The sequence below is a fragment of the Lipophrys pholis genome (assembly GCF_963383615.2).
Source record: "Lipophrys pholis genome assembly, chromosome: 2".
Lineage (NCBI taxonomy): Eukaryota > Metazoa > Chordata > Actinopteri > Blenniiformes > Blenniidae > Lipophrys > Lipophrys pholis.
In genome coordinates, this window is record NC_137636.1 from 27,627,761 (window position 1) to 27,654,384 (window position 26,624).

The 26,624-nt window shown below is 42.6% G+C and overlaps 3 protein-coding genes across 4 annotated transcripts in view; 2 read left to right on the forward strand and 1 right to left on the reverse strand.

Annotated features, from left to right (window-relative positions):
* LOC308126868 (transcription initiation factor TFIID subunit 4) overlaps positions 1 to 17,243 on the reverse strand; it is a 108,328-nt gene extending 91,085 nt beyond the window's left edge. Inside the window, exons 1-2 of the mRNA XM_080491558.1 lie at positions 15,781 to 17,243; positions 13,785 to 13,969 (exon numbers count right to left, since the gene is read on the reverse strand). Coding sequence (XP_080347684.1) covers positions 13,785 to 13,969; positions 15,781 to 17,170 — 1,575 coding nt within the window. The 5' untranslated portion in view covers positions 17,171 to 17,243. The remainder of the gene's footprint in view (positions 1 to 13,784; positions 13,970 to 15,780) is intronic.
* A 592-nt stretch (positions 17,244 to 17,835) lies between these two features.
* On the forward strand, positions 17,836 to 23,253 carry lsm14ab (LSM14A mRNA processing body assembly factor b). 2 transcript variants are annotated; one of them, XR_013935159.1, is made up of 11 exons: positions 17,836 to 18,135; positions 18,783 to 18,946; positions 19,576 to 19,726; positions 19,847 to 20,029; positions 20,295 to 20,375; positions 20,468 to 20,644; positions 20,759 to 20,915; positions 21,022 to 21,048; positions 21,194 to 21,434; positions 21,521 to 21,650; positions 21,777 to 23,247. XR_013935159.1 is itself a non-coding variant. In XM_080458429.1 (10 exons), the coding sequence occupies exons 1-10, from the start codon at positions 18,012 to 18,014 to the stop codon at positions 21,542 to 21,544; spliced, it is 1,329 nt and encodes a 442-aa protein (XP_080314555.1). In that variant the 5' UTR covers positions 17,840 to 18,011; the 3' UTR covers positions 21,545 to 23,253. The 2 variants fall into 2 exon arrangements, 1 of the variants encoding a protein (XP_080314555.1); XM_080458429.1 differs by having other exon boundaries at positions 17,840 to 18,135; positions 21,521 to 23,253.
* A 1,446-nt stretch (positions 23,254 to 24,699) lies between these two features.
* On the forward strand, positions 24,700 to 26,001 carry ss18l2 (ss18, like 2). The gene is made up of 4 exons (XM_080458435.1): positions 24,700 to 24,835; positions 25,107 to 25,183; positions 25,473 to 25,551; positions 25,639 to 26,001. Exons 1-4 carry the CDS (start codon positions 24,767 to 24,769, stop codon positions 25,690 to 25,692), a joined length of 279 nt encoding a protein of 92 aa, XP_080314561.1. The 5' UTR covers positions 24,700 to 24,766; the 3' UTR covers positions 25,693 to 26,001.
* The last annotated feature ends 623 nt before the right edge of the window (positions 26,002 to 26,624 follow it).

Below are 26,624 nucleotides of genomic sequence, written 5' to 3' on the forward strand. Positions count from 1 at the left end.
TAACATTAGTTGTAAAAGGAGAGTCAATACTAGACGTTCTTACATTTTTGGAGAGGACTGGGTCGTTCCACTCATTTTGCTCATATTTAGACAGAAAAGCTCATATGGGGGTGGTCAAAGTTACATTTCTACATGTCAAAAAGAAAAAAATTATAATATATCTTTGGTTGGATGGATGGATGGATGGATGGATGGATGGATGGATGGATGGATGGATGGGAATGATCAATAATATAGTGCATTTTCACTGCTTCAGCTGTCAGTCACATTGACCCATTTACAAACCTCAATGATGACGGCTGCCATGTAAGGACCTGACATTGGGAGAAACGTGGGGTTCAGTGTCTTACCCCAGACATTTTCCTTTGTTTTTCTGCTCGGACGGTACTTTGTAAAGAATGCTTCATGTAAAGGTATACTCACAAAACCTCAACAAGTTGAAATATTTAAGAAAAACAGGTGCAGTTTTAACACTATGCCATTTTTAATTATGCCTCTTCCTGCAAAATACATGTAAGTGTTGTAAGAGAACAATGTCCTTCACTTTTCTTCCAAAACTACAATTAATAATTGACTTTGTGCTTTTTTTCGGTTCTTTAAATCTATTGAAAATTGAGAAATCCCATCTGTCAGAATCTCTGTCCTCAGACCATCCCTCCATCCTCTGGACGGCTTATTTCCTGTTCAGGATTTTGTGACAGGATACATCCTGGACAGGTCAGCAGTTGATTTTAGGGTAAACACAGCGGGAGACAACCTCACACACGCTCACATTCACACCTAGGGGCAATTTAGGGTCACCAAATAACCTGCATGTTTTTTGGACAGTGGGAGGAAACCGTGACACAAAGACAAAATCCATGACTGCACAGGAAGAACATGCAGATCCCACACAGGAAGGACCAACCGGCACACAATACCATGATCTTCTAACAGAGTCAATATCTGTTTAAATCTGTGTTTTATTGTGCTTTGCTTCCTTTTATTCTTAATTCAGTTATGTTCAAGTTACAGTTATGGGATGTGTAATCAGAGTAGATCGTAGATGTGTGAAATAGGGTCATGGAGGAGAGAAATTACTACTACAAGTTATCTGAAATTCAAAACACAAACTACAAACAAAACAAAAACTATTAAAAAGAACATTCATACAGGTAAACGATGAAATCTGTCATCACTCAGGTTTTTTATTAATTGCAAGAGAGCAAAAGAAAGGAATAAGCAGTGAGTGCCAAATGCTACAAAACCACATACATGCCTAGTGGCACACACGCACGCACGCACGCACACGCACACGCACGCACGCACGCACGCACGCACGCACGCACGCACACACACACACACACACACACACACACACACACACACACACACACACACACACACACACACACACACACTTACTTTCTGGCTGCTACCCTGCTGCTGTATATTGGCCAAGACAACCCAGGAGGGCCTCTGCCCCGACCTCTGGCACTCAGCCTTCCATTCACAAACAGGCCACAGACACACAGACACACAGACACATACACACAGAGACACACACAGAGACACACACACAGACACACAGACATACAGACACACACCCACACCCACACACACACACACACACACACACACACACACAACTCTGCCAAGGACAGGAGCATAGAGGCATTGCAGATGAGAAGAAGAAGTAGGATAAGACGGAAAGAAGGAGGAAGAGAAGGAGGCTCTCCCCTCCACTAAAAAGTTTTGTAGCATTCACAAGTGCACTGAGGAGTTGGGGAAGTGGGTGTATGAGGGTGATGGCAGGGGTAACACGGAGAAGGGGAAGGAGGGTTGGTAAAAGCCACGGGGTGCATCCCACCGCCAGCTATGCCCTTCTCCTACTCACTCACTTTGCCTCAGACTGACACACACACACACACACACACACACACACACACACACACACACACACAAGCCTAGACAAGAACCAAAGCCTTGTTAGCTTTTTAAAATAATCAGGCAGTTGGATGATGAATGATTTAACAGGTATGGAAGGAAGGAAGCTCAGGATGCCTTCCGTTTCTCCCCTCAGGGTCATGGGAAGAGTGACAGGCCGACAGAGGGGTTGAGCTCTGGGAATAAACACCATTCCCTTTCATTTGCCTGCTACTGCTTTTCCTGTCGAGAAGGCGATGCCGCGGCCCACTAATTTGTCATCAGAGTGACTGAGAGAGGCAATGACAATCTGCAAGTCTGTTTTGAGAAGGGCTTGGTATCAGGGTGAATACAGGGGAGCGTGGTATTGTTGTTCAACTCGCACTGAGTCGTATCTGGGATGTCCCAAAAGTTGAAATACCACGGTCAAGAGGAGAGTGGCTCACCTGGGAATACGTTCAGATAGTATTTTACATGATGACAATGCCAGTTTTTTTTTTTCTTTGATGGATGCTGTGGCATCTATAGTCCCTTTTATTAGTTGAAAATGCAACATTACCTACATTATACTGGTGTTACATATATGAAATGGGTACAAAAGACTAACAAACACTCATAAAACACACTGCTTGTGTCAGAATGTGCACATATAAATTACTGTCTGGTAAATTACTTGGATTTCTTTGATGATATCTGACGCACTTTCATAAATTAAAACATATTTTTCTTTTCATACTTATAAATGAATAAAGTTTCATTATACAAAACCGCATCGTACATTAGTATGGAAACACATCTAACTGAAGCTGAACATGTTAGAGGAGCAATAAAGTATGTTCCATGAAGAAAAACACGCTGAACTACAAATTGGATTTAAAAGAAGACAGTGAAATGCTGCCCTCTGGTGGTCGTCTTTTGTCCTCGCAGAGAGTGCGATTATTAACAGGTGCCAAAGATCTTGACAGGGCCTCTTTCCGGCAGCCTTGAAAGGCAGAAACAAAGGCTGAGCCGCTCCATTAGTTTTACAGTTCGAGATAACAGAGAGCACTTACTCATGAATAAATAAGCATGCTCAGCCTGAAGTACTGCCAGCCACCTTGATTGTTGTCACCAGAGCTGATAGAGGGATCGCTGCCAAAGATAATTGATCAATTAGCTGAATGACAGAAAAAAATGACAGTTTGAAGCTCTACTACCTGCCAGTCATTAATGCTGAGGTGTATCTTTATATAACTTACACACAATAGTTTCCACAAGATGATGATTTCCATCCATCATTTCAGGACGTGTGGCTGCACTATGGTGTTCTAGGAATTAACTCTTGTTCAAGTTAAGCTGAGGGCCTTTCATGTGAGTTTCCATGTTCTCCCTGTGCATGCAAATGTTTAAATTGTGTGATCCAGTCTCCTCCCTTGGTTAAAAAACCTGTGTTTGAGGATAACTGGTCACATTAGTATGAACGTGAGTCCTGCTTTCCTTCACCTACAGTCAGCCAGCACTCCGTGACACGAAGATGGATGAAGCGATGGATGGATCACTGTGCTGCACACCTGAGCCGTTAGGTAGAGGAGGAGGGAATCAGAAGGCCTCAGTGTGTAGAGACAGGCAGACAGCGCACACACGCACACAGAGGCTAGTGGCCAGTCCTTCTTTTCATTCAGCCCTGGTTTGGGATTTCTAGTATTTTGTCGTTCCCACATCACCTGGGCACAACTTTCTTCCTTGTGTTGTGTTTGACACCTCATTCTGTGATTGGCCAGACATTTGATGAAGGTGTAGATGATGTGGAAATGCCAACATGCCACATACTGCTAGTTAAGAGGTCTTGATTTTCTCGTATCAAATTTCCAGAAATAACTTTCTTTCGTTCAGAAAAACAAACATATTCCTCTATTCATGCAGTATGTGTTCGCCATTATACGGGTAGATGTTGGCATGATGTGGCTCTCTTTTCTTCATTGATGATGAGGGGGATCTCTAGGATTCTTGTGTTTCTTTGGTTGTTTTGAATCTGATTTGGATACAGCTCAGGCTCAATGGTCTAATTTGTATGTTTGGTCCGAACCAGTCAAGCCTTTGTTTATTTGTGCCCAGTTTAACAGCAGGTCACACTTACAGGCAGGTGACGTTATGACAGGATGAACTGCGAAGCTACATAAAGGTACAATGTGTGACTTTTACATTTTTAAATTGTGAGTTGTGGAGAAAAAAGCTCTTGTGAAGCTCCAGAATATAAAAAAAAAAAAAAAAAAAGTCAACAAATATAACAGGTTTTGCACCGTATACAACAATATCAGCATTTCGGAAAAACACAGAAACCGCACTTTAACACACAAAAAGCAACAAAGACTTCTTGTTTTCTGTGATTCAAAGGAAGTTGCAACATTCAAATGGGGAGAAGTGCCACTGGGTGACCTACTCGATTTACAGGGAAACTGTGGGGGACTAACCAACTACTCGCCTTATTATTAAAAGCAATTAGGCACCAAAGGTGTGCCCGCCCACCAGCTCAAGTTTTCCAATGAACGATGTATCCACAGGTGATAATAAGCAAATTCAAATTAATGATTCAGTAGCTCGTTAAATTTTGATGAGAGGACCCCATGGAGTCATTAAGAAGCCTTAAGACATTAATTCACCTATTAATCTCCGTTTAATCTATGGATAAAATAATCAAGCAAATTCATTCGTTGTAATTACACAGTTTAACATATTAATCAAAGCCCAATTAGGCTCCAGAAATAAGCTGCTCTTCTAATGAGGTGGTGCCCGCCCAGATTTGACTGTATTGGCCAACATAATGAATAGATGTGATCAGACCGAGAGGTTTCCACCAAGCTTTCAGCTGGGGCTTCAACCCTGGCAGGAGTGATGCTGCAGTGAGGAGGCGAAAGAGAGACCGTCACACATGGAGGTCAGAGGTTGATGAACTGCTTCTCTGCTACTAATACTAAAATATGGAGTGAGTGAGTGAGTGAGTGAGTGAGTGAGTGAGTGAGTGAGTGAGTGAGTGAGTGAGTGAGTGAGTGAGGTCAAGGAGCAGATGAACCTTAACATCAATCACTTGTTGCCACGACAATTCACCTGCTTGTTCAAATATTTGTGAAGTTTTTCTACGTCCGAAGTCTGCAGTCTGTTCAATGTGCTCACACATCAGACAATAAGAAGTTGCTGGTGTGTACTGAAATATTGCCGTGATGATGACAGCAACCGAGTGTATTCTAGTAGAGACCAAAGTTGTGCGGTGCTGCCTACACCATGATGCTGGTTGGAGTAATAAAGTGGAATATTTACCAGCCAACTACTAACCAAAATGTTGAGAGGAGACAAAACAGTAATTATACTATTATTACATTCAGTTACAATAAATAGTGAGGATGCTGCTCCTGGGCTGCATGGTGGAGTAGTGGATAGCACGCTCACCTCACAGTGAGGATGCCCCTGGTTCGAGTACGGACTTTGGAGCCTTTCTGTGTGGAGTTTGCATGTTCTCCCTTCATGTCAAAAGTTTCTCCAACACATCAGATTGATGGATCGCTGACCTGCGCAGGATGTTACCTTGCTTTCACCTATTGTGAGCTGGGACCACTCCAAGCCCCGGCTTCTCAAATTAGAAATTGATAATAGTATAAAGTCGAGACACATTATGAAGTCAGTCAGGTCCTGTGTTTAAATTCACTGTTTGTTCTGCTTACATCTCTTTGGTCCAGCAGACTTTAATCAAACTGCATTGGAGTTTGTTTCTGAGCTTTATTCTACTTGGTTACAATAAGATGTGGCTGTCACAGTTTACTCTCACACACAAATGGACACTAACAGTACAAATTCACCAGAGTTCATTTTAATATAGACCGTGTAAACACACCCCAAGACTGCAAGAGTTTCCTGGCTAGGAGACCCAACGTTCGGGCCTCCGGAAGCAATGTTCTGGAAGGGAAAAACTGTCTGTCTGGGGTACGTACCCATCCCCCCCCCCCCCCCCACCCCCACCCCCCAAATCATTCTTACTGTGAGGGGGGATCCTATTTGTCTTTACTGTTTAGTGATAAAAGCTACTTCATCAGCAGGTCAGAAAAAAAACCACATCAAATAATTGTTTAAAGTGAATCAGGGCTGTCGCCTCAAACTCTGCAACACACAGTTTGCCTCACATCAAGTAGTAAAATTTGATGACTTTGATGATTTTCAAAATAAAAGATATTGATGTTAATGGCTGACCCATATGCAATAAATGATATTTGTTGATTGGCTGCATCGAACACATCTCTAACATTCATTATGTTCTTGCATGATATTGTCTTGACAACACATTTCACTCAAACATGAAGTTATACAAAAGATGGAAAGGTCTGTATTTTGCTAGAGAAAATATGTTTTTACGTTTTTATAATTGTAAGACAGCCGTCTGAGAAAGGTGTAAAAGTAGCCAAGCTGGGTTAAAGATTTAAAAGCTTGTTCTCACCGACGGGCTTTAACATTTAACTACTGGCTGATGTTTTGTGAGAACAAAGATTTTTGCTGCTGCGCTTTTTAAAGTTTTGTCTTAAACGTTTGAAGTCTGCCAGATCAACTGCTTTGTGATTTTCTTTTCAATGCTGATTTGTTAATTCAATCCATTTCAACTTTATTTATATAGCATTATATTACAACACAGTCATTTCTAGGTGCTTTTGTTTTTTAATTTGTAACTAGTTTCCATGCACACTGAGGGTGCATGACCCCGAATTCCCGCTTTGGTTTGTACATTTATTCTGTGTTGCTTTATGAATAAGCCATCAGTAAAGTAACAACACTTATAAGTGATGTGTGTATTTACGATAGGTCGTCTGTGCCACAGAAAAGCTGTGGCTATAATAACAACAGTAATTCTGATATTCATCAAGTTCATTTAACTTAGATTTTCTCTGGTATCCTGGTTCATCGGTCAGACTGAGTTTCAAACCTTAAAGAGTTGCTGCTTAGAGCATAACCCTCTGGGGAAATTACAAAGATCTTTGTCCACGACATAACTCCAGGCCCAGATGTCTTACTCTGGATCCGAGTTACTCTACCTGGCACTCGCCGCATTCACAATAATTCTTCTTATAATGTCTGAAAAGGAAGGAGATTGCCGCCACTGACATCAAAAATGAAAGTGTTTATTCAAATAACTAAATGGTGCAGATTTTATTCCAGCCCACAGTAAAACACTTGGTATCGGCAAGTAGTTAAAGGTTAGTACTCATACTTCCTTTAAAAAAGTGGTATCGGTTCATTATGGAGACAGAAGTGCAGATAAAGTCATTCAATGCAATTCTTTTTTTTTTACATGACTTACTTTCTTAAAACTGGCATCAAATCAAAATAAAGGCAGTGAATCTACTAGTAAAAGTGTTAAGTCATCATTTTAAATCTTACCTGCTGGACTATAGGTTACTGTGTCAATGTAAGTTGCTAGATTGCATTTGGTTTTGAAAAAAAGATGAACATTTTAATAAAGTAAATCAGTTTTCTTTTAAATGCCCTCTCCCATTCCCAGAAACGTCCATCGCTCTCGTTAGATCAGAAATAGCAGCCTGATTACGGCGTGTTAAAACTCTGTTGTTGTTTCATGAATGAGTGTCAGAGGGTTGCTTAACTACAAAAAAAAAAAAAAAAAGAGCAAACTGTTGGCAAACCGCAGCAGTAATAGGGAGTTCAATTAGATAATATCACCAGGATGCTTCACTGACAGTGGGAGATTTTATTATACGCTTTCAGTTTAAACTAACTACTTTTCATTGAAGGACTGACTGCATGCAATTTGTATTGTTGTAATTACTACAGTGATTCACTGTCAGTTAACCGACCACTGAAACCTTTCAACACAAATATTACAACGACTGTATTCACCTCAAAAACAACCTTCTGGAACTCTCCTCTTTTATCTCAACCTCACATTTAGAGGAGCCAACCACTTCGGCCTACAATTCTCCAAGTATCTAATCTTAATTAAGAACACTGTGCATCTAAAATCCTCATCATCCTCTGCACACTATAGCAATAGTGATGGCAGACATTAGGTAGAAATGATGAAAACCACATGTTCACTCATAAAGTTCACAAAACCATAACCTCAATTTTTCCTTCCAGCTGCTTTAGTTTTTATGCACATTTCAAATATAAAATGTGCATAAAGACATTTTAAATAATCGCCAGGCACCATCTGATACTAGTCCTAAAAAGCTTTTTTGTTTTCCTATTTTAAAGTCGACTTTAAATTAACACAGTTTTGTCATTTTGTTTTTCATTCTTAACATTCCAGAGGAAAAAAGGACATCTGCATTTGGATGATTGTTTTTGTTTTAACTACATTTTTATTGGCAGAAAAAAAAAAAAAAAAAGGTTGTTTATTAGGGGTTTTTGAGGCAAATGCATTTGTGAGCTGAGCAGTGTTCTCAGCTCGTGACAAACTAATTATTGGTGTCGAGCTTGGACCTCTCCTCAGCTCTCTGACTTCTCGAAGCAGCTCCTCTCTCTGCTTGAAGCTCTCCTCCTTCAGCCTCACCTCCTCCTCCAGACGGGGGAAGAGGCCTTTCCTCCTCCACTTAGTGTCTTTCTGAAAACGCTGGAATGAAAAGTGTGAAAAGGGCCATTGAGTTAGTTTTAAAACGATCCGCTATCATCTGCAACTTGTCATTCCAAAGTGGTACGTATCCAGACCAAATGAAAATAGCTAAAGTTGTGCAAAATGTTGGAACTCGAATCAAACAAATGAATGAGACCGTTTCTCTACCTTGATGAGCTTGGCCATATCATCCAGGTTCGTCTGCGTCAGGGCCGCCTCTTCACGCCTCTGCTCTTCTTTCAGATGGGCGATCTCTGCTGCCACCTCCTCCTCCTCAAGCCCCCAGTGCTGCTCCCACTCTGCCAGAGGCTCTGCCTTGGTGTCCTCCAATGACTTGAGGCTCCTGCAGAGAGCCTCCTTCTCTGCGCTCAGGTGGGCGACTTGCTGCTGATGTTCCTTGTGCAGACCTTCCTCATTTGCAGCGACCGCCTTCTCCCTCATGTTCCAGTCCAGCTCCCAGTGCTTATTGCTCTCCGCCCTCTTGTTTTCAGTCAGAACATTCAGCTGTCCGTATCTCTTCTCCTTCAATTCTTTTGCCGCAATGGCTTCTTTGAGCTGGCGGGTCTTTCTCCTCCAGCTGGCAGGAGATCACTTCGAGTTTGGGCTGAACCTGTTGGGTCTGCAGAGCCGCCGTTACATGTTCAGCTCCGCTCTCACCTGGGTGCCTTGCTGCTCATGTTCTTTCCGCGGAGCTCCTCCCTCATGTTCCAGCACGCCTCCCAGTGGTTGTTGCTGTCGGCACGCATCTTTTCAGAGAGTTTTCAGCTCGTCGTATCTCCCCTTTTGCAACTCTTTTGCCGCGAGAGCTTCTTTCAAGCAGGCAGTCTTTCTCCTCTGGCCGTGAGGCCATCAGTTGTTGCTGGGCCTCCAAAGCTCTCACCTGACTCTCCTTCTCCCGCTCTGAGCCGGAGAGGCGCTTCACTAACTCCATCATCCTTGCATTGTGTTTAATGCTGAGATCTCGATAAGACAAGAGCATCTCATGCAGCGACTTCATTTTGAGGGAAGTCTCACTCTGACTTCTCGTTCGAGCAAAAACACTGAACTGGTAATAGATGCTGGAAAATCGCTGAGGCGAACTCGGATGGTTTGCTCCTGGCTCGTTGGCTGACTGTGAAGGACCGAGTGCAGGCAGGCTGTCTTCTCGGCACTAAAAGTGACCAATGTGACATCTCAATGGAGTCTGCCTGACGATGTCACAGTGTAGACTGGTGTCTTCAGTTACTATGGCAACTGCAAATGATTCACCTTCTAACCCCCCAAAGAAGTCATCATTTCCATATTTGTTCACAATATCGAATTAAGAATTGAACTATTTCCATTACAGATGAGTGTTCCTGTCTCAGCAGTTATCAACAGTGTGATCATGAATAGTCCATAATCCATTTTTAATGTCAATACTAGAAACGTCTCTGGGGCGTCATCACTCACGAATGAAAAGACAGATGGGGAAACGGTTTCATTCTGTTTTCTGTGCCTCAGACGCCCAGCTTTGTGTTCTGCCTATCTGGGCTCAACAGCACAACATGAACAAATAGCGGTTCACTTCAGGGTGTGATAACCTCAGACTCCACAAATCTCAACTCCATCAACAATGAAAAGAGTTTGAAGTGGTTTGCAAACTGTTCACTTGAGCTATTACACCATGACACAGTGAACGCGTGTTGAACAGTTGTTTTTAAGAGGAAATCATCACCAAAAACAGTCCCAGTTAATGAAAAATGACAGACTTCCTGTCGGTCTGTCGGTACGGCTGTCACTGACTTTATCGTGCAGCCCAACAAGCTGCATATGTCTAAAACATTCTGTGGATGTCGGTGAACCGCGCTGCCCGAAGTAGACGTTCCTAATGTGTAAACATTTTCGGGGGCACTGTAGAGCAACTTTTACACACTCGTGAATAATTCCCATGAAATAACACATTTTCTCGCCACTTCCGACGTGTGTGTGTGCGTGCGTGTGCGTGTGCGTGTGCGTGTGCGTGTGTGTGTGTGTGTGTGTGTGTGTGTGTGTGTGTGTGTGTGTGTGTGTGTGTTCATGCGAGTCTGAGCGACTTTAGGTCGTCAAAAATGCAGCAGTTCCACATGGAAAAGTAAAAGAAGAAAGTATCATGAGTATCAAGTACGTGTTACTCGATATGTTGACTGATTCATCCTGACGAAGACAGCGACTTTTGTTATACAACAGCCAAGTCCTATTTTGATGGCTTATAAAGTCTCCCACAGAGTAGATCAGCACTGGAATTTTAACCAGACTTTTGCCACTGCATGCAGCAAGATTAACCAAATCAAACAAGGTTATAAAGCGCGTGGCAGTGAAATGCCCACGAACAAATCGCATCCAGCGGCACATTTGTTTATTATTGACTCAGAAATACGGTTGATTACATATTAACTGTCTTGAGCTTTGCACTGTCTTCATCGGGTTTTGTTGTTCCGAGCAGGCAAACACGAAAAGAGGAGTTCATAACACACTTAAATTACCACACACCTAAATGATTTCTCCAACAACTATCGTGTGAACAACACTCGGATATTCCCCCTTATTCACTCCATCTGGAACTTGAGTGGGCCGTGCTAACAAACTCGAAATCTCCTATCGTTTCATGTATAGAACTCTAGAACCTTCTCATTTCTGTGGTTCCTCACAACACTTATCCACCTACAATAAGACCGGCTCCTTTTGGTTCTGGTCTACATGCAGTGGCGGCTGGTGATACATTCCTTAGGTGGGGCTCTTCATTATTACTCAGTTTCAACCAACGTTAACTTCATTTAAATACAGTGCGTTTATAACCCACATTACAATAATCTGGCCTTTTTTTAGATTGAGAGAGGCCCCCGGTGATGAACGTTATTGTACTTTTAAACAGCTAGTGAACAGACAGCACTTAATAGAATGACTCTTTTCTCTTTTATTAACATACTTGTAAACAAATCTAAGCAAATGCTTGATTAGTCCCTTTTATGTGTTTTGGGGCTGGTTTACTTGAAATCACAGTCTGAGTTTAGGAAAAGCAAAAGGTATATCAGGTATATTTTCAAACAACACATCAATCCAGCTTTCAAAGCTGGTGCCCTCTATTGGCCAGCCGCCACTATCTACATGGCACCGCTCCTCTGCACCACTAAGCTGCATTCATTCACCTGTTCTGTCCTCCTCATTTAAGACCACATGGTCCTTCACTGCTCTAGTCTGTATTTACACTGCATGTATATATAGTAGATTTTAAAATTTTACTGCTGGTCTACAAATCTCTGAATACATCTCGGATCATCTGACCTGAGAGTTCATCTGAATCAAACCTGCTTTCCGGTCCAGAGTGTTAAGTATCATGGAAGGTTGTTTTTCTTTTCTTAGATTTGGTGTTGGTACCGGCTCCTACGGCCCTGTACAGGGTTGGCCCGGCACCGCACCTGTTTGTTTTGTTTTGCCAGCCCACCAGGTATCGGTTCTTTTGGTATTTTATTAGTTTAGGAGACGGGGTGGTTATGGGTTTTTGTCGTGTTCTGGTTTTTGCTTCACCCGTTTTCTTTTCAGGCTCCGCCACGTTTCTGAAGTAAAACCAACGAGCAAACTAAAAGAAAATTAAGCAAATAAAAATGGTACAAATCCTAACCGGTTCCCTGTGTCCTTCATAATATGTTCCTTCCCTTCTCGGGGTGCAACAAGAGTCAGAGACAAACATGCGGAAGCTGCTGTTAGACGTTATGCACCAAATCTTTGGAGCAAACTGCAGGAAGGCTACAAGTCTGAGTTCTTTTAACACCAGACTGAAGAGCTTTTAGTTTGCTGCAGCCTTTCTCAAACTTGTGTGCTTTCAAGTTCCCATTCTCTGTTGGGTTTTTCTCTGTAAATGTGCCTTGAAAAGGAATTGTGTTCTATACAAATAAAATTGAATTAAAGTGAATTGAATTATTCTTGTGTTCTTTAGAATATTCAAAAAAAATATTTTAGATTTCAGTTTGTTGTTTTAACCTCCCTTGTTTTTATACACTTTTCTCTTTGTCAATTGTACTTATTTGTCACTGTAGTAATAATAATGATAATAATAATAATAATAATATTTTCCCTCTCAGATAGTATTTCTAGTGTATTCTATTTTTCTAAAGCACTTTGAATTGCATTGTTGAACTGTGTTATACAAATAAAGCTGCATTGCAGACAGGAAACGTGGTCACTCACACCATCCAAAAATAAGCATGTGAAAATAGTGATTTTAAATAGTCAAGGATGTGTGTGTGGTTATTTCTTAACATTAGCTCAGTGATGGACTGACAACCTGTCCCACATGTGGTCTCCCTCTTACCTGGTGCATGCTGGGATATGGTCTGGTCCAATGAATTGGATGTGCACAGAAGAAGTCCGACAGCACAATTAGACTGATGAATACGTATTGTCACATTTTCTACCATGTTGGACTCAACATGTTTAAAAAAAGCCTCTATATATTCAGTATTAATATGACACTAAATATTTTTGGGATGTTATGTCATGTAGTTATTTAATATGACGAGTGTTTTTATCACAATGACATTTGGATTATTTTAATATTATTTAAAATAAGAGTATCAGTATTATTGCTTGCAAATGAAGGGACATGCAGGTATTTCTTTGTGATATTTTCCCTTAATATCTGAATAATATCTCACATCTTGAAGCATAAAATACTTCTTTATGATATGAGTTACTTTGTTGATTCCCTTGGAGGGTTCATTTTCCTGCATTTAACCCGTCCTATTCATAGTTAACACTCTGGGAGATGTTGGAAGTCAGTGCCTTTGCTCATAGACCCAGAGTGGTGGCCTGTCAGCAAGCTCGCCTCTCTAACCTAAATATATGTGCTTATTTAGTTATTCCAAATGTTACCAGAGGCTCATGAAATTTTGAATCAATTCTAAGTTGAAAAAAATGTACATTCTAGAATACATGACACAAGATGCACAAATCAAGCGTAAGCCAAAAGGTTTGTTCTTATGTGCACAGTAATGACCAAGATATGATGAAATGGGGATGTAGGAAGATTTCAGAAGAGAAAAAATGAGTATGAAGTGAATAACAACAGACAATTTGGGACACTTGTAGCAGGAGTGATGAACAAAACTACACATCATTACCAAAGTGTACCATGCCTATTCAAACAGCCCTCTGACCTGCCTCACACCTCCTGTTCTGAGTTTGTTTTTGTTTTGTTTTTTTAAAGAAGAAAAAAAACTATCTTTGCACGATCCTGTCACATTAGCAAAAAGCCACAGATGGCATCTCTCATGTGTGTTCAGCAGGGGAGTCTCACCTGTGGAGTTGTTACTCTGAAGGATGCGCCTGTGGTGGGGGTAGCAGGTCGAGGAGAGATGTTGTTCTGAGCCTGGGCCTGGGCCTGTGCCTGCGCCTGGGCTTGGGCTTGAGCTTGAGCTTGAGCCAAAGCCTGCTGGGGAACCATAACCAGCTGGCCCAACTCCGTCCGTACCAACACCATCCCTAAAGCAGCAGGAAGCATGAAGAAGAGGTCAGCGTCACAGAATGGGATTGAAACACTCAACAAGAGAAATACTGCACCCAGTGGTATTCTTGTAATAAAGTGGGCTTGTACAGAGCAAGAGTAGTAATACAACGCAACTTCACGACAAGGTTTAAAACGTAGTTTTCGAAGATTTACATTGATCTAGAGCCAGAGTGTTGAACAAGTGTCAGTCCCGGCGGTGGTGAATTTAACTGGAGCAGTGATTATAATCTAATTACACAAATCCTTACTCCGTCTGCAACGCCTGGACAGCAGTTATCAAGTGATCACATTTGTATAGTACCCTATGTCAGGTAAGCACACGTTTCACTAAACAGATGTTTATCATCACAGTTTTTCTGTAAAGTGAAAAAGACATGCAGGAAGGTTAACAGAGTATTTCTATCGTTCTCTCAGCAATCCCACGGTGACTTTGTTTCTGAAGTAAGATGACTCGGAACAACGTTCAAGACCGAAAAACAGAGCAGGGATGGTTCTGACCACCGGTATTACCCTGCCCATTTTAACTTAACAAAATAACAGCTTGTGTACGAGTTATAACCGAAAAAATCACAGAACAATCCCTCTCCACATTTAGAAAACATACAATCTCCTGTTTATATTTGACGTAAGCACCCACCACCGAGGTAAAACTATACTGCAGAGGCTTTGACAGAGTTCTTGTAATACTGAAACAGTCATGTGGAAGTGGATTGTAAACCTACATTGAATAGAAATACAAACACACTAATTGTGACAATCCTATCAAACCCATGATGAACTTAGCTCAGCCGTCAGTGCCGCCCTCAGTATGACTTTATGCAAAGTGCTACTGAGTAAGATGCAGATTCTCCATGAAAGCCAGCAAGTAGCAACAAGGAGCATAAATACAAATCTCAAACTGTATGTTGACCAGGTTTCACTGTTTACAATGATTCTGCTCACCAGTGACATATTTCAGTGTTTTCCCAACATACAGGAACACTAAGGTCATTGAGTTTGAACATTTGGAAAAACGTTTGAGTTTTACTGGTGCATTCTGCATCTGATAAATAAATACACCCATCACATGTTATCTGTCGCGTTCTCATGTGTCAGCATTGCCAGGACTCCCAGGTCTTTCTATGTGATTATCCAGAGCAAAGAGCAACGTTTTTGAAAAGTAACTGAACGTTCACTTGACAATTACAGTTGTTGTTTCCGATTGTGGGGTGTCATTTTTAAAAATTCAAAGCATTTGTCAGAAAGTGCTGTGTGATTAATATGGATCTATTATGCCCAATCTCATGCTGGGATTTCCACAGGAGTACCTTTTCATCAGTCAGCATTTCAAACACATCTTTATTAATCTATACACGGGTCCCCCTCCTGTCTGAAACAAGTTTCTTCTGTCGCTCCCAATGTAAGTCCACTTTCTCCAGAGAGACCCACTCGTTCTCACTCTACTGCAACACTGAGTTTGTGTCATTTGACACCAGCCTCATCAGGTGATGCCTATATGTGGAATTTCTGGAACAAATCAACACACACAAAGTCAGTCTTCTCTTACTTTGATTATCTGACACATTTATCCAGGTAAGTGTTTATGTTATGTATGTTATCCTAACAAGCAAAAGGCATAAGTGATATGTAATGACCACAGAAGACAGCATAATATGCAGAAAATGTGATGAACGACTATTTTCTGAACATGAAAACAGCCCAACAAACATTGCACAACACTGACGATCTAGCCCAGGAGCTTCTAGTAAGTTTGTTCCATCCCTGACGTAAACGTCTTCCTCCTTACCGGGTGGGATAGTAAACCCAGGGGGCAGCTGAATGGTCGTCTGCTGCTGAGGTGGTCTGACGATGAGCTGGGGGGCAACAATCCTCTGAGGTGCTGTGAGTCCCGGACGGGGTTGAGTCTGTGCGGCGGGGGCCAAAGCCGGCGTGGGAGAGGGGGCTGCGGGCCTGACCAAACTGACAGTGGTGGTCACCGCCGTGGCCTGAAGAGTCCCACTCACAGACGTAGACGTAGTAGTAGTAGTAGCAGCCATGGCTGTGAGCCCAGCAGCGGGGGCCACAGAGCTCACAGGCTGGGTCACCACTGTGGTGGTGGTGGTGGTGGCTGATGCTGTGGTGGTGGTCGGCGTGGCCACAGGAGGAGCAGGTGCAACAGGGTTTATAACAGAGTTCACACCACTAGACGGACCCGACATTACAATTTTGGACTGACAATCGTCTGTTTTGGAAGCCTCGGTGTCGGTTTTGACCTGACTCCCCGGAGAAGCTGCAGAGGGGACGGGTCCGATGCGGGCGCCCTGCTGGACCAAGGCTGAGACGCTGGTCCCGTTCCCGTTCTGGGCTATACTGGCCACGATGTGACTGGGGAGTCTGTGCAGGGCGATGGTAGGGGTCCCCCGGTCCAGAGCCACGGGCAGGCTGGCGTTGGTCAGGGTGAAAGTGGAGGTGCTGATGGCGGACGTGGCCGGTCTGGTGGAGTTTGGGGGACTTTCTCCGGGGTCCGTGGAGCTGCCGCCCTCCGTCGTGCTGCTGTTCCTCCTGGTCGTCACCGCCGCGCCGTTGAAACTCTTTATCCGTGCAGAAGCGTTCCTCCGCGGCGTCGTTACGCGTTTCCTTGGGGGGTTCGCCTCCGCTAACGCCTCGGCGCTGCCGGGGCTGCCCTTGGAGCCCCGGTTGGATGCGGCGGCGATGCTGGCCGCTGGAGCCGCTGAAGCCGCTGGAGCCGCTGGAACAGCTGGAGTCGCCGGAGCCAAAGTTGACACGCCAGATGCAGTCAGTGTTGTGAGTGATGCTCCATGTGTTTGCGAGCCGCCGCTGGTAGTGTCGCTCTCGCGGGCAGCCGGGGTAGTGGAGGGCTCCCCGAAAGGAGGGGACGTGACAGTTTTATCCGGGCTAACCTCTTTGCAGTTGATCTCCTGGCGCATCTCAGGTTTGTTCCTCCGTCCTTGTTGTTGTTGTTCCAGTGTTGTGGTGTTCACTGGAGCTGGAACCGTTTTCCCTAAGTGATGGTTAGCGGGAGCCACGGAGCCAGTGCCTCCGTTTTCGTCTGCTTTCCCGGCTGGGTTGCTTTGCCCTGCAAGCTGCGACTCCAACGAGCCCACCAGGTCGCTCACAGCTTTCTCATCCACCTCTGAAAAGAGCATATCTTCCAGGGGGTCGGAGGCGCCCGCCATCTCTGATCACAGATAGCTGTCTTAGATTTTTTCCCCGCGCAGTGCGCCTGCGTGTTACCAGGCATTGTGGGAATGAATCTGACGTCAGTAAACGAGAGAAGGGGGCGGCTCGTTTTTGTGTTTATATTTTTTTTATCCCATTAAAGATCATCTAGTCCAGAATACCGACGATTTATCGTAAAGCTGTGAGCACCGTGCACGTTCAGAAACCAGCGCGCGCGAGGCGATGTAGCTCCCTTCTGCACATTGTCGTCGTTTCCGTTTCCGAGTCGTAAACTAATACAAATAAATCTACATTTCAGAGTATTTGAGTCGAATTATGCAGTAAAGTTGTATATCGTCTGTATATAACTCTACATCTTGGTTTGTATCGTCTTGAAATGTGGGTGCGGGGTGGAGAAACGTGATCTCGTAAATTCTCGCGATATGACAAATGGCTGCATCTCACACTTCTGTTAAACGTCCTCTGATACACATGATACTGTTATTTCAGCAGAAATGAACGGCAATTTTGATTAAATCTGATTTAAAGACGCCACAGTGTCCAAATCATTACGTTGGATGACACTTCAACAATACTTTTTGAGCAGCAAGGATATACAGGAGGAGGCTATTTGAGCAGATTGAGCCTCGGCCCTTTTCCCAGCATCCTCCGCGGCGGGGGAAGGAAAATGAAAACGGCCATGTCGTGGTAGAGAGCAGTTCGAGCTCCGACTGAGATCCACTGCGAAGCGTCCCGACTCACTCTTCTACAGCCCCGAGAACACCGCAGTCCACCCTTCGTTTGACGGAGAGCTTTTTCCCTGGAAGTAGCAGCGGTTTTAAAAGCAACGGGGCCAACATGAGTGGAGGAGGAACGCCTTACATCGGCAGCAAAATCAGCCTCATCTCCAAGGCCGAGATCCGCTATGAAGGAATCTTATACACCATCGACACGGAAAACTCGACCGTGGCTCTGGCTAAAGGTGAGATAAGTCACTGAAAGGTGGATTAATCTCCTCTATCAGGTCCCAAACTCACTTTAAAGACAGCAAAGTTGAGTTTTCAGCACAGGTAGTTGTGCCACTTAGCTTTAAGTTAGCTACCTCAGCTAACTGTCTGCGTCCTTTGTTTACATTGTGGAAAGACTAAACGTCAAACTCTGATTACCAGGAGCCTCAAAGTGGAAAGTTAGTGACTTAGAACGGTCAGAGAGCTCTTCATAATGATCCTACCCGCGGTAATGTGCTATCTAAGCTGCATTGGAATGATACATTTAAACAAAGATTCGTTCACTTTTATAATTGAATTGGTTATATTAATACGTGTTTGTTTTACACTCTTGACAAACTACATGTTGGTTTAGTCAGTGAATAGTTATTTATGTTACTTGGGTAAATTGAAATTGTTCGAGGATCCAATTGGCAGTACTGACAAACTTGACAGAAAACTACCAAAAGTTGACTTTTCAACTTTCATTCTTTCTCGAAAGTTTGTTTTATCATATAGTTATGCAGCCTAATATTGGCTATTTTAAGCTTGAAATTCACTAGTAGTTTAATTGCTATGTTTTTTACTTGCAAAGATGTACTTTCTTCAACAGTGACTGTAACTCTATGAATTTTCTCAACAGTTCGCTCCTTTGGCACTGAAGACCGCCCCACTGAACGGCCTATTCCGCCTCGAGAGGAGGTGTTTGAGTACATCATCTTCAGAGGGAGCGACATAAAAGACCTGACAGTTTGTGAGCCACCCAAAGCCGCCAGCTCGCTGCCTCAGGACCCTGCAATAGTTCAAGTAAGTTCAGCTGAATGTGCTGCGACTCGTCGTTAATGTTATTCTTTTCACCTGTGTAGTCTGTTGATCAGCCTCCTGTTTCAATCAGTGTCCATTAACAGTTTTACTTTGCGTTTACTGCTTTGTACATTTGACTCAAAGTCTGATACAATGTCTACAACTGAAAATTGACTTGTTCCTTTTTTTATAGTTACAATCCTCTGACTTTACTGGACATTTTTTTTCCAGCCCTGCAGTGTGACTCTGTAATGCCACAGGTGGAGCTCATCACATTGATTGTGGCTTCAATTTATTGACGTGTCCTTGTTTATCAGGACTCGCCTCTTCAAAATGATCAGTATCTAATTCCATGTTTTTTTACAGTGATTTGCCCAGCACATTTGCATCAGGTGTTAAATCACTAGAGCCTCATTTGACACTCAAGTATCCTGATTCAGTCAAATATCTTGAATTGTCTTCACTTTGCGTATATGTGGATGAATCTCTCATGACGTCTGTCGTCACTGAATTGTTGTATTGCTGTGAGAGTTGAGTGAAGCTAAAACATTTTGTAATTGTAAGTGAAAAGCTGGTCTATGTTTGTTGATGTTGTAATGGATTTTCATATACCTGTGTTTTTGTGTTTGTAGTCTTCCGTTGGATCCACCAATGCAGCTGCAGCACCATCATTCCAGGCCCCGGGGTCTTACGCACCGTTCAGCCGGGCCCCTATACCTTCTTACAGCCAGTTTGGTGTGGCGTCGCTGGGAGCTCCGCAGTTTGGCTCTTCTGGAGCTGCAGGTAATGAGCAGTGCCAGATGGTCTTTACAGTAAACATAGAGTACAGAGAGATTTGTGGTGGAAACTAGCTTTGTCCTACTCGCACTGTGGAGCTCATTCTTTTCACTCTGCGTCTTTCAGGACGTGCAAGTCCCCACTTGGACTCTCTAGCGAAGAGTTCCACCCTTGAATCTGCAGTGCAGGCCCCAGCTTCAGCTGCCCCGGCTCCACCTGCACCTGTAGGACAGAGGAGTCATGGGGGGGCAGCTGCTTCCAGACCCACTACCAGCCAGAGGCCCCCCGACCTCCTGGAACAGAGAAAAGGTAACATATACATGGTGTGGCCAATATTTACACAACTGTGATTCAGCACTGGTGTTTCATAATGAAGTTCTAGCTTTATAACAGTTAATAAGGGGTTACTGAGCCCCCCCCCCCCCACCAGAAAAAGTCAATAGTTTTGAATTTATCGTCTTTGGACAAACTCTGATAAGCCTGCTTCCAGCTGAACTCTGCTTCTGCACCTGTTATCTTATTAGTAGCCGTGCGCCTCGTGTTTAACTGATAGGAATTGTACTTTGATTTTTAGCTCCTGAGGTCCAAAAAGTGCCACAGCCAGATAGTGAGCATGGTGCTTTGGAAAACAGGGATCCCAACAAGCGCCACGCTGGTGAGTAAAATATTAATGAATTTAATATTTGAGTCTTCATTTCCATGAGAAACGCTGCAGCACAAAGCTAACTGACTCCTCCTCCTGCTTAGCGGGCATGCAGCCGACCCGCCGCGGGCGAGGAAGAGGAAACCGCAGCAGAGGCAAAGTGAATGTACGCAGGGATGGAACCATGAAGTTTGATGAAGACTTTGATTTTGAGACGGCCAACGCGCAGTTTCACAAAGACGAGATCGACAAAGAGCTGCAGACTAAGCTCAAACTGAGAGGTACGACCCTCTCAGCGACTCTTGAAAACATGGCGGCGACAAACTGATATTCATTCATGATACAACTGCTCTTCAATGTCTAATGTTTTGGGGGGGGTCCCATCGTCTCTGCAGATGACAAAGGTGAGAAGGCGCTGAATGGAGGGGAGACGGCCGACTCTGAACATCCAGCCACTGAGGGGACCACCGAGGAGGAGGAGGCCGTCAACAACTCGTGTTACTATGACAAGTCCAAGTCCTTCTTCGATAACCTGTCCTGTGATGATCCCAGGTACTCTCAGCTGTGGGAACTCTGTTTCCTCTGACTTCAGTATCTGTGTACTTCAGTGACACGTCACACCAACATACTGACTCTTAGTGTTGATTTGTCTTTTCAGTAAAGGTGGAGAAAGAGGATTTTCAAGGTGAGACGTTTGCTTTGTGTCACATTAAGTGAGGTTTTTTTATCGATTCAGTCTGGAGAAACATTTAAACCGTTTCATGGGACGACAAACGGCCTCATGAAAATGTTGTTTGTGTCCTGATCTGGATTGTTTGCTGCTGCGTCAGAGACCGAAGGCCTACCTGGGCCGAGGAGAGACGGATGAACGCGGAGACATTCGGCATCCCTCTGAGGCATCACCGGGGCCGAGGCGGCTACCGCGGCCGAGGCTTCATGGGGCCTCGCGGAGGCCGCGGCCGTTCCTCCAGCAGAGGGTCGTTCGGGCCGCCGCGAGGCGCCCCGCCCGGATTCCGAGGAGGATTCCGAGGTGGACACGGAGGCCGGGATTTCTCTGATTTTGAATACAGGGTGAGTTCATAGGTTTCTAAATGGATGTAGGTAAGAGTGGAACGGTAATGTTGTCTTTCTGAGCTTTGTTTGGTTTTGTGTTTCAGAAGGAGAACAAGGTGGCTGCGTAGTCCTGCAGCAGCAGATCCACAGAAAATTGTAGCCACTCGACATGAAATAATTTCCTTTCAAGAAAACCTCTTTGGTCTCAACATTTGACAGAAAGAATGAAGACATGTGAGTCACCAGCAGCTCAGTGGATTGTTTGACATCAGGGGCTGAGAGCGTCGCCCCCTCTCTCAACTTCAACAATGAGCCCCAATTATGTTTTGTTTTTGTTTTTTCTTTTCTTCCTGCCCCCAGAAGTTGAGTGGTTCACAGCCAGCAGACGTGTAAAGATCCTGCTTTGGGGTGATTTTGAACTTTTGTATCAATCGAGCTGATTTCTCAGCGAAGCTGTTCATTGAAAGCCGTCTGGATCCTGAGAGTGGATCACAGCTTTACGTTTCTCTGTTTCTGACATTGTGGGATTTGTTGGCAACGTTGTCGAAAGCATTGCCTGTTGCATTGCTGTGTTCTCTGCTCACATTTGTTGTTTGTTTTTTTTTGCTCTACATATTCTTTCTTTTTTCCTCCGTTAACATTACAAGTCAAGAGAAAGCACCATTTGAGTTTCGATGAACTAATGAGGTGAGAACTTAAAATCTGAATTATCAAGTGAATGTAAACCAAGCTTTTTCTTCTTTTTTTTACTGCCCTGCTAAACCAATTGATGCTTGCCAAACAAACTCACTTCTACTTTGTAGAAACTCTGCACTTCAGATGGGTTCGTTCCTCCATACAGCGTTAGCTTTAGAAGTACTTATTGTTTTCGGGTCGGTCATGTTTCTGTAGATGACATAACAGAGATGATCTGTCTCTCTGGTGTCCACCCGTTCATTTTAATTGTCGTTCAAGTTCTCGAGAGTAAAACACATAAGGTTTGACTGAAGATGCTCCTCTGCTATTTTGCCAAAAAGAAAAATAACCTGTGTTGATCAACGTGAGACTTGTCATTTCAGTACCTCCTGAACATACTGAGCCAACTCCTTTCTTTTTTTTCTTTTTTTTTTTTCTTGTTTAAAATCCGCCTCATTTGAATTGTCACGCACTTGTATCCATCCTCCTCATCTTTCCATCAGCAGAACGAAGTACCAACGATACCGATTGGGAGCATCTCTCACAAATATCAGACCTCCAGCTTGTTTGTAGCTCCTCGTGTTGCATCGTTGTCAATGTGATTATTCTCTCAAGTGTTTTTTCTTTTGTTTGTTTTTTTTATTTGCACTGACACACAAAGGGAGAAGAACTGGATGTGTTGCCAGTGCGTTCAGGTCAAGTGGTATAATTCTGTTTTTGTTGTTTGTTTTTTTTGCTCTTATTTCTTAGTGTTTTAGGGATTACCTTGAGAGTGGTGAATTTCTTACAGCTCTCCCTTTAATATCAATGTTACAAACATGTCAATAGCACTACAGGGTGAGACTAGATCCTGGGTTCCTCCTCTAGCAGTGGTTGTGTAGCCGAGAGCAGCCGAGCTGAAGACGTGCCGTTGTAACGGGGAGACGAGACGGACAGGCGATCAGCGCATATAGCCGTAGGAACCATCACTTTATATGGGCTTTTCGCAATAGATTCAATTTGTGACAAAAGTATTACAGAAACTATTCGAAACTGACACGTTTTCATATGTTTGCTACTCCTTCTGGTCACTGGAATTGTAAACCAGGAATAGTTTTCTTGACAATATCAGCGAAATGGAGTTTTTACGTAAAGAAAATAAAGAGTTGTACAATTTACAAGGTATGTTTGTTTTTATGTTCCTGAATTTTATTTTAAGGAAACGCAAACCTCAAGTCTCCACTGTTAAAAGTTTAACAGTCATTCAAGTTATAGTTTGCTGGATAGACACGTTTGTTACAGGACTAATTTCAACTATTGTATTTCTACCTGTTGTTTAAAGAAAACTGATAATGTAAGACATCAGAAATGCTCAATAGCAACAAAGCCTGGACTAATCTATATCACAAAGCACATTTTAGGGTTTTCATGACCTAGAATACATTTTTCAATAAAGGTTTAATGATTTCTTGTGCTAATTAAAAGAAAGTGCTGGAAACACACATCCCTGACCTGAAGATCGGCAACAGTCGGTAATGCAAATAAGCTCAGATGCGATATTCAAAATGCTGATTTTGCTTTAGCGTTGTTTTATATGTAGTCAGTTTGCTCAGACTTGCGTAAGAGTACAACTTAGTCCACAAAGATCATTTTAACATGATGCATTTTATCAATTTACATTGAATTTTGCGTCTCCAACAAAAATGACTGGTCTTTAGAAATAAAATGGGGAAATCCAAGTCGACTTTCCTTTGTACTTACACTGAATATATCTAGTCACTTTTGATGGGAACTCAACAGTTTCCTACTTTATGTGACTGTATGAACATGTAAACTGATTCCAAACAAATGATTCCTAACTTTAACCCAATTTAGTCTGTGATGAACACTGTGTTTCGTGTTAAAGTGAAAATTAATGCGTTTAAGCTTAAAACCGATGAAGTTAAAACTTCAAAAATAGAAGTTGAAGAGTTGTAATGTCAAGAAGTTAAGTTGGTCAAACATTTAATACAAGCAGTGAAAATATGTATTATATTCATTTAATAGAACAGCGATTTTTAACCCGGAATAGCAAATTGTTTACATGAAGGAACACAAAAGGAGGGTTGAAACAGTTATTCTGTAAAGTTATAAAAGCAATGATCGATGAGGCTGTTAGGGTTAGAAAGTTTAAACTTTTACAATTTCATCTATGGATACTCTACAAACATATTTATGTACAAATCCATGATGAATAAACAAGAGCTTGCAGATATATTTCACAGCTTTATCCTCTCAGCATCAGATATTAAATTGCTTTCCTCTTTGGCCCTTTTTAAGGCTAAATGAATTAATTATTTCTAGTCTAAATAGTATCCCACTAATTCTGAGTTCATATGTTGTTTGGTTTAGGTAACTGTTTTAATTCACTCCTATGTTAGTTATCTCTGCTTGTTGTCCTTTGGTTCTTTGTAATGCTCGTTGGTGGGGATCTTATAATTCTGTATTTTATTCTTATTTTGTGCAAATACACTATTAAAAACAAAAAGGAATGTAGTTTCAGCAGCTGACCAGCAGGTGGCCACAAAACCCCTTGCGCAGGTCGGCCGTAAAGGCGATGGAGAACCATAGAAGAAGAAGAAGAAAAAAACGTAGAAGAAGAAGCGGATTCCCCTGGCGGTGTAAACAAACGATAGACTTAACTGATTTTACAAAAAATGTCGATCGTATTCGTCCCAAAGAAACTACGAGGGAAGGCGGTAATCAACCAGGAAACGATACAGAGGGTAACACCTCCGTTAAACAGACTTATGAAGCGACAGCGAAACATTTGACTCGTAGTTTGAATTTTTGTTTTAGCTTTCGATGCTAGCTTTAGCTTCTAGCCTCAAACTAGTTTTCTGGAATATGTTCACATCGGCTCCGAACTGGTTTATAACTCAGTTATTCAGGGTCGGACATTGAGACAGTGATTCCTGTTGTACACGGTGGATATATATATTTGATCTCGTGATAATAAAAGTGGGTAGCGTTTAATTGGCAGTGTGTTTGTTGCAGCTGTTGGATGAAAACGACCAGCTGATCCGATGCATCACTGAATACATGCAGAAGGGACGAGCTGTGGAGTGTGTTCAGTAAGTTCTCAAACCTGCAGCGACCTGGACATGGGTCAATTAGTGTTGTAGTCAAGACCAGTTAACCTTTGGTGGACACTCCTGGTCCTCGAGGGCCGCAGTCCTGCATGTTTTTAATGTTCTCCTGCTCCGACACACCAGAGTCTAATGAATGGATCCTGCTGAAGCTTTGCAGAAACCCTGAAAATGAGCCAATCATTACCATCAGGAGTCTTAAAGAAAATGGCCAGGAATGTGGGACTCGAGGACCAGGAGTGTCCACGACTGACCCTTTTTTTCCTCTTTACAGGTATCAACAGATCCTGCACCGCAACATAGTGTATTTGGCGACGATAGCTGATGCGAGTCCCGACAACGCACCACCAAATGTAAAGACCAACAACAACAATGACGGGAGAAGATGCCGTTTTCTTTCCTCCCATGTCTTAATATTCTGTTCTTGTGTCTTTTTGCAGTTCAGTAACTCCTCAGAATCAACACCCGCTGTGCAGGGACCCACAGAGACGTGATGGCGGCACGTTGATCTGTCTTCTAGGAAGGAAACCTCCACTCTGTCTTATTTAGAAGGATTTGTTTTCACAGGTTAATACTATACATCTATGAAGTTTTGTTTGTTTTGATCAGACTGACATTTAACATTTACAGTGATTTAACCCAGTTCAACGTGTTTTTGTATTTAACACGATGTCGATTAAAGTACCTCCTCGACACACCGTTTATTGCTGTAAAAAGAAACGGCGTATTGTAATATCTTATAAGAAGTTTAACTTATTTGTCTAAAAAATGTGAATACTCTCATAAATTCTTTTTGAAACATCTCAAGTCTTGAAAATGTTTTTGATCCACTTTGATTTTTTTGGTATTACACTTCCAGTTTGTTCTTGTTACTCAATTCCTGTAAGTTGACTTTCTTTCCAAATTATTTGGTAGGATTTTAAATTAATTTACCAAACATTTACATTTCTAAAAATACATCTCAACATAAAAAAAAAAAGAAAGTGATACTAAGAATTAGATTAGTTGGTATCTTGGAATAAATGTCAGTACATAAGTAGGTATAAATGTATTTTTACATTTCTAACAGTTTTAATTAAAACCTGGAATATTGTATTTGTAAGACCAGAGTGCTAACCACTACACTACAGTGTGGATCTTCATAATGTAGTTATTGATGAATCATAAATATGTAATTCCAGGTATACTGTATGTCGTTGACTTAAAAAAACAGCCTATTGAATCCCTCTGTCCAGATTCTGCTCCAGTGCCTGAACTACTACACTACAGCACCTGCATTGGGGCATATTTAGTTGTTTTCAGTTTATTATAGTATCTACGAGGGGCAACATTGAAAAGCCACCAAGAAGGGCTGAATACTAGCCTCTAGTATCCTCTGGTGACACGTTCAATCAGCTGAACCATTATTCTCCAGTCAGCCTGAAAA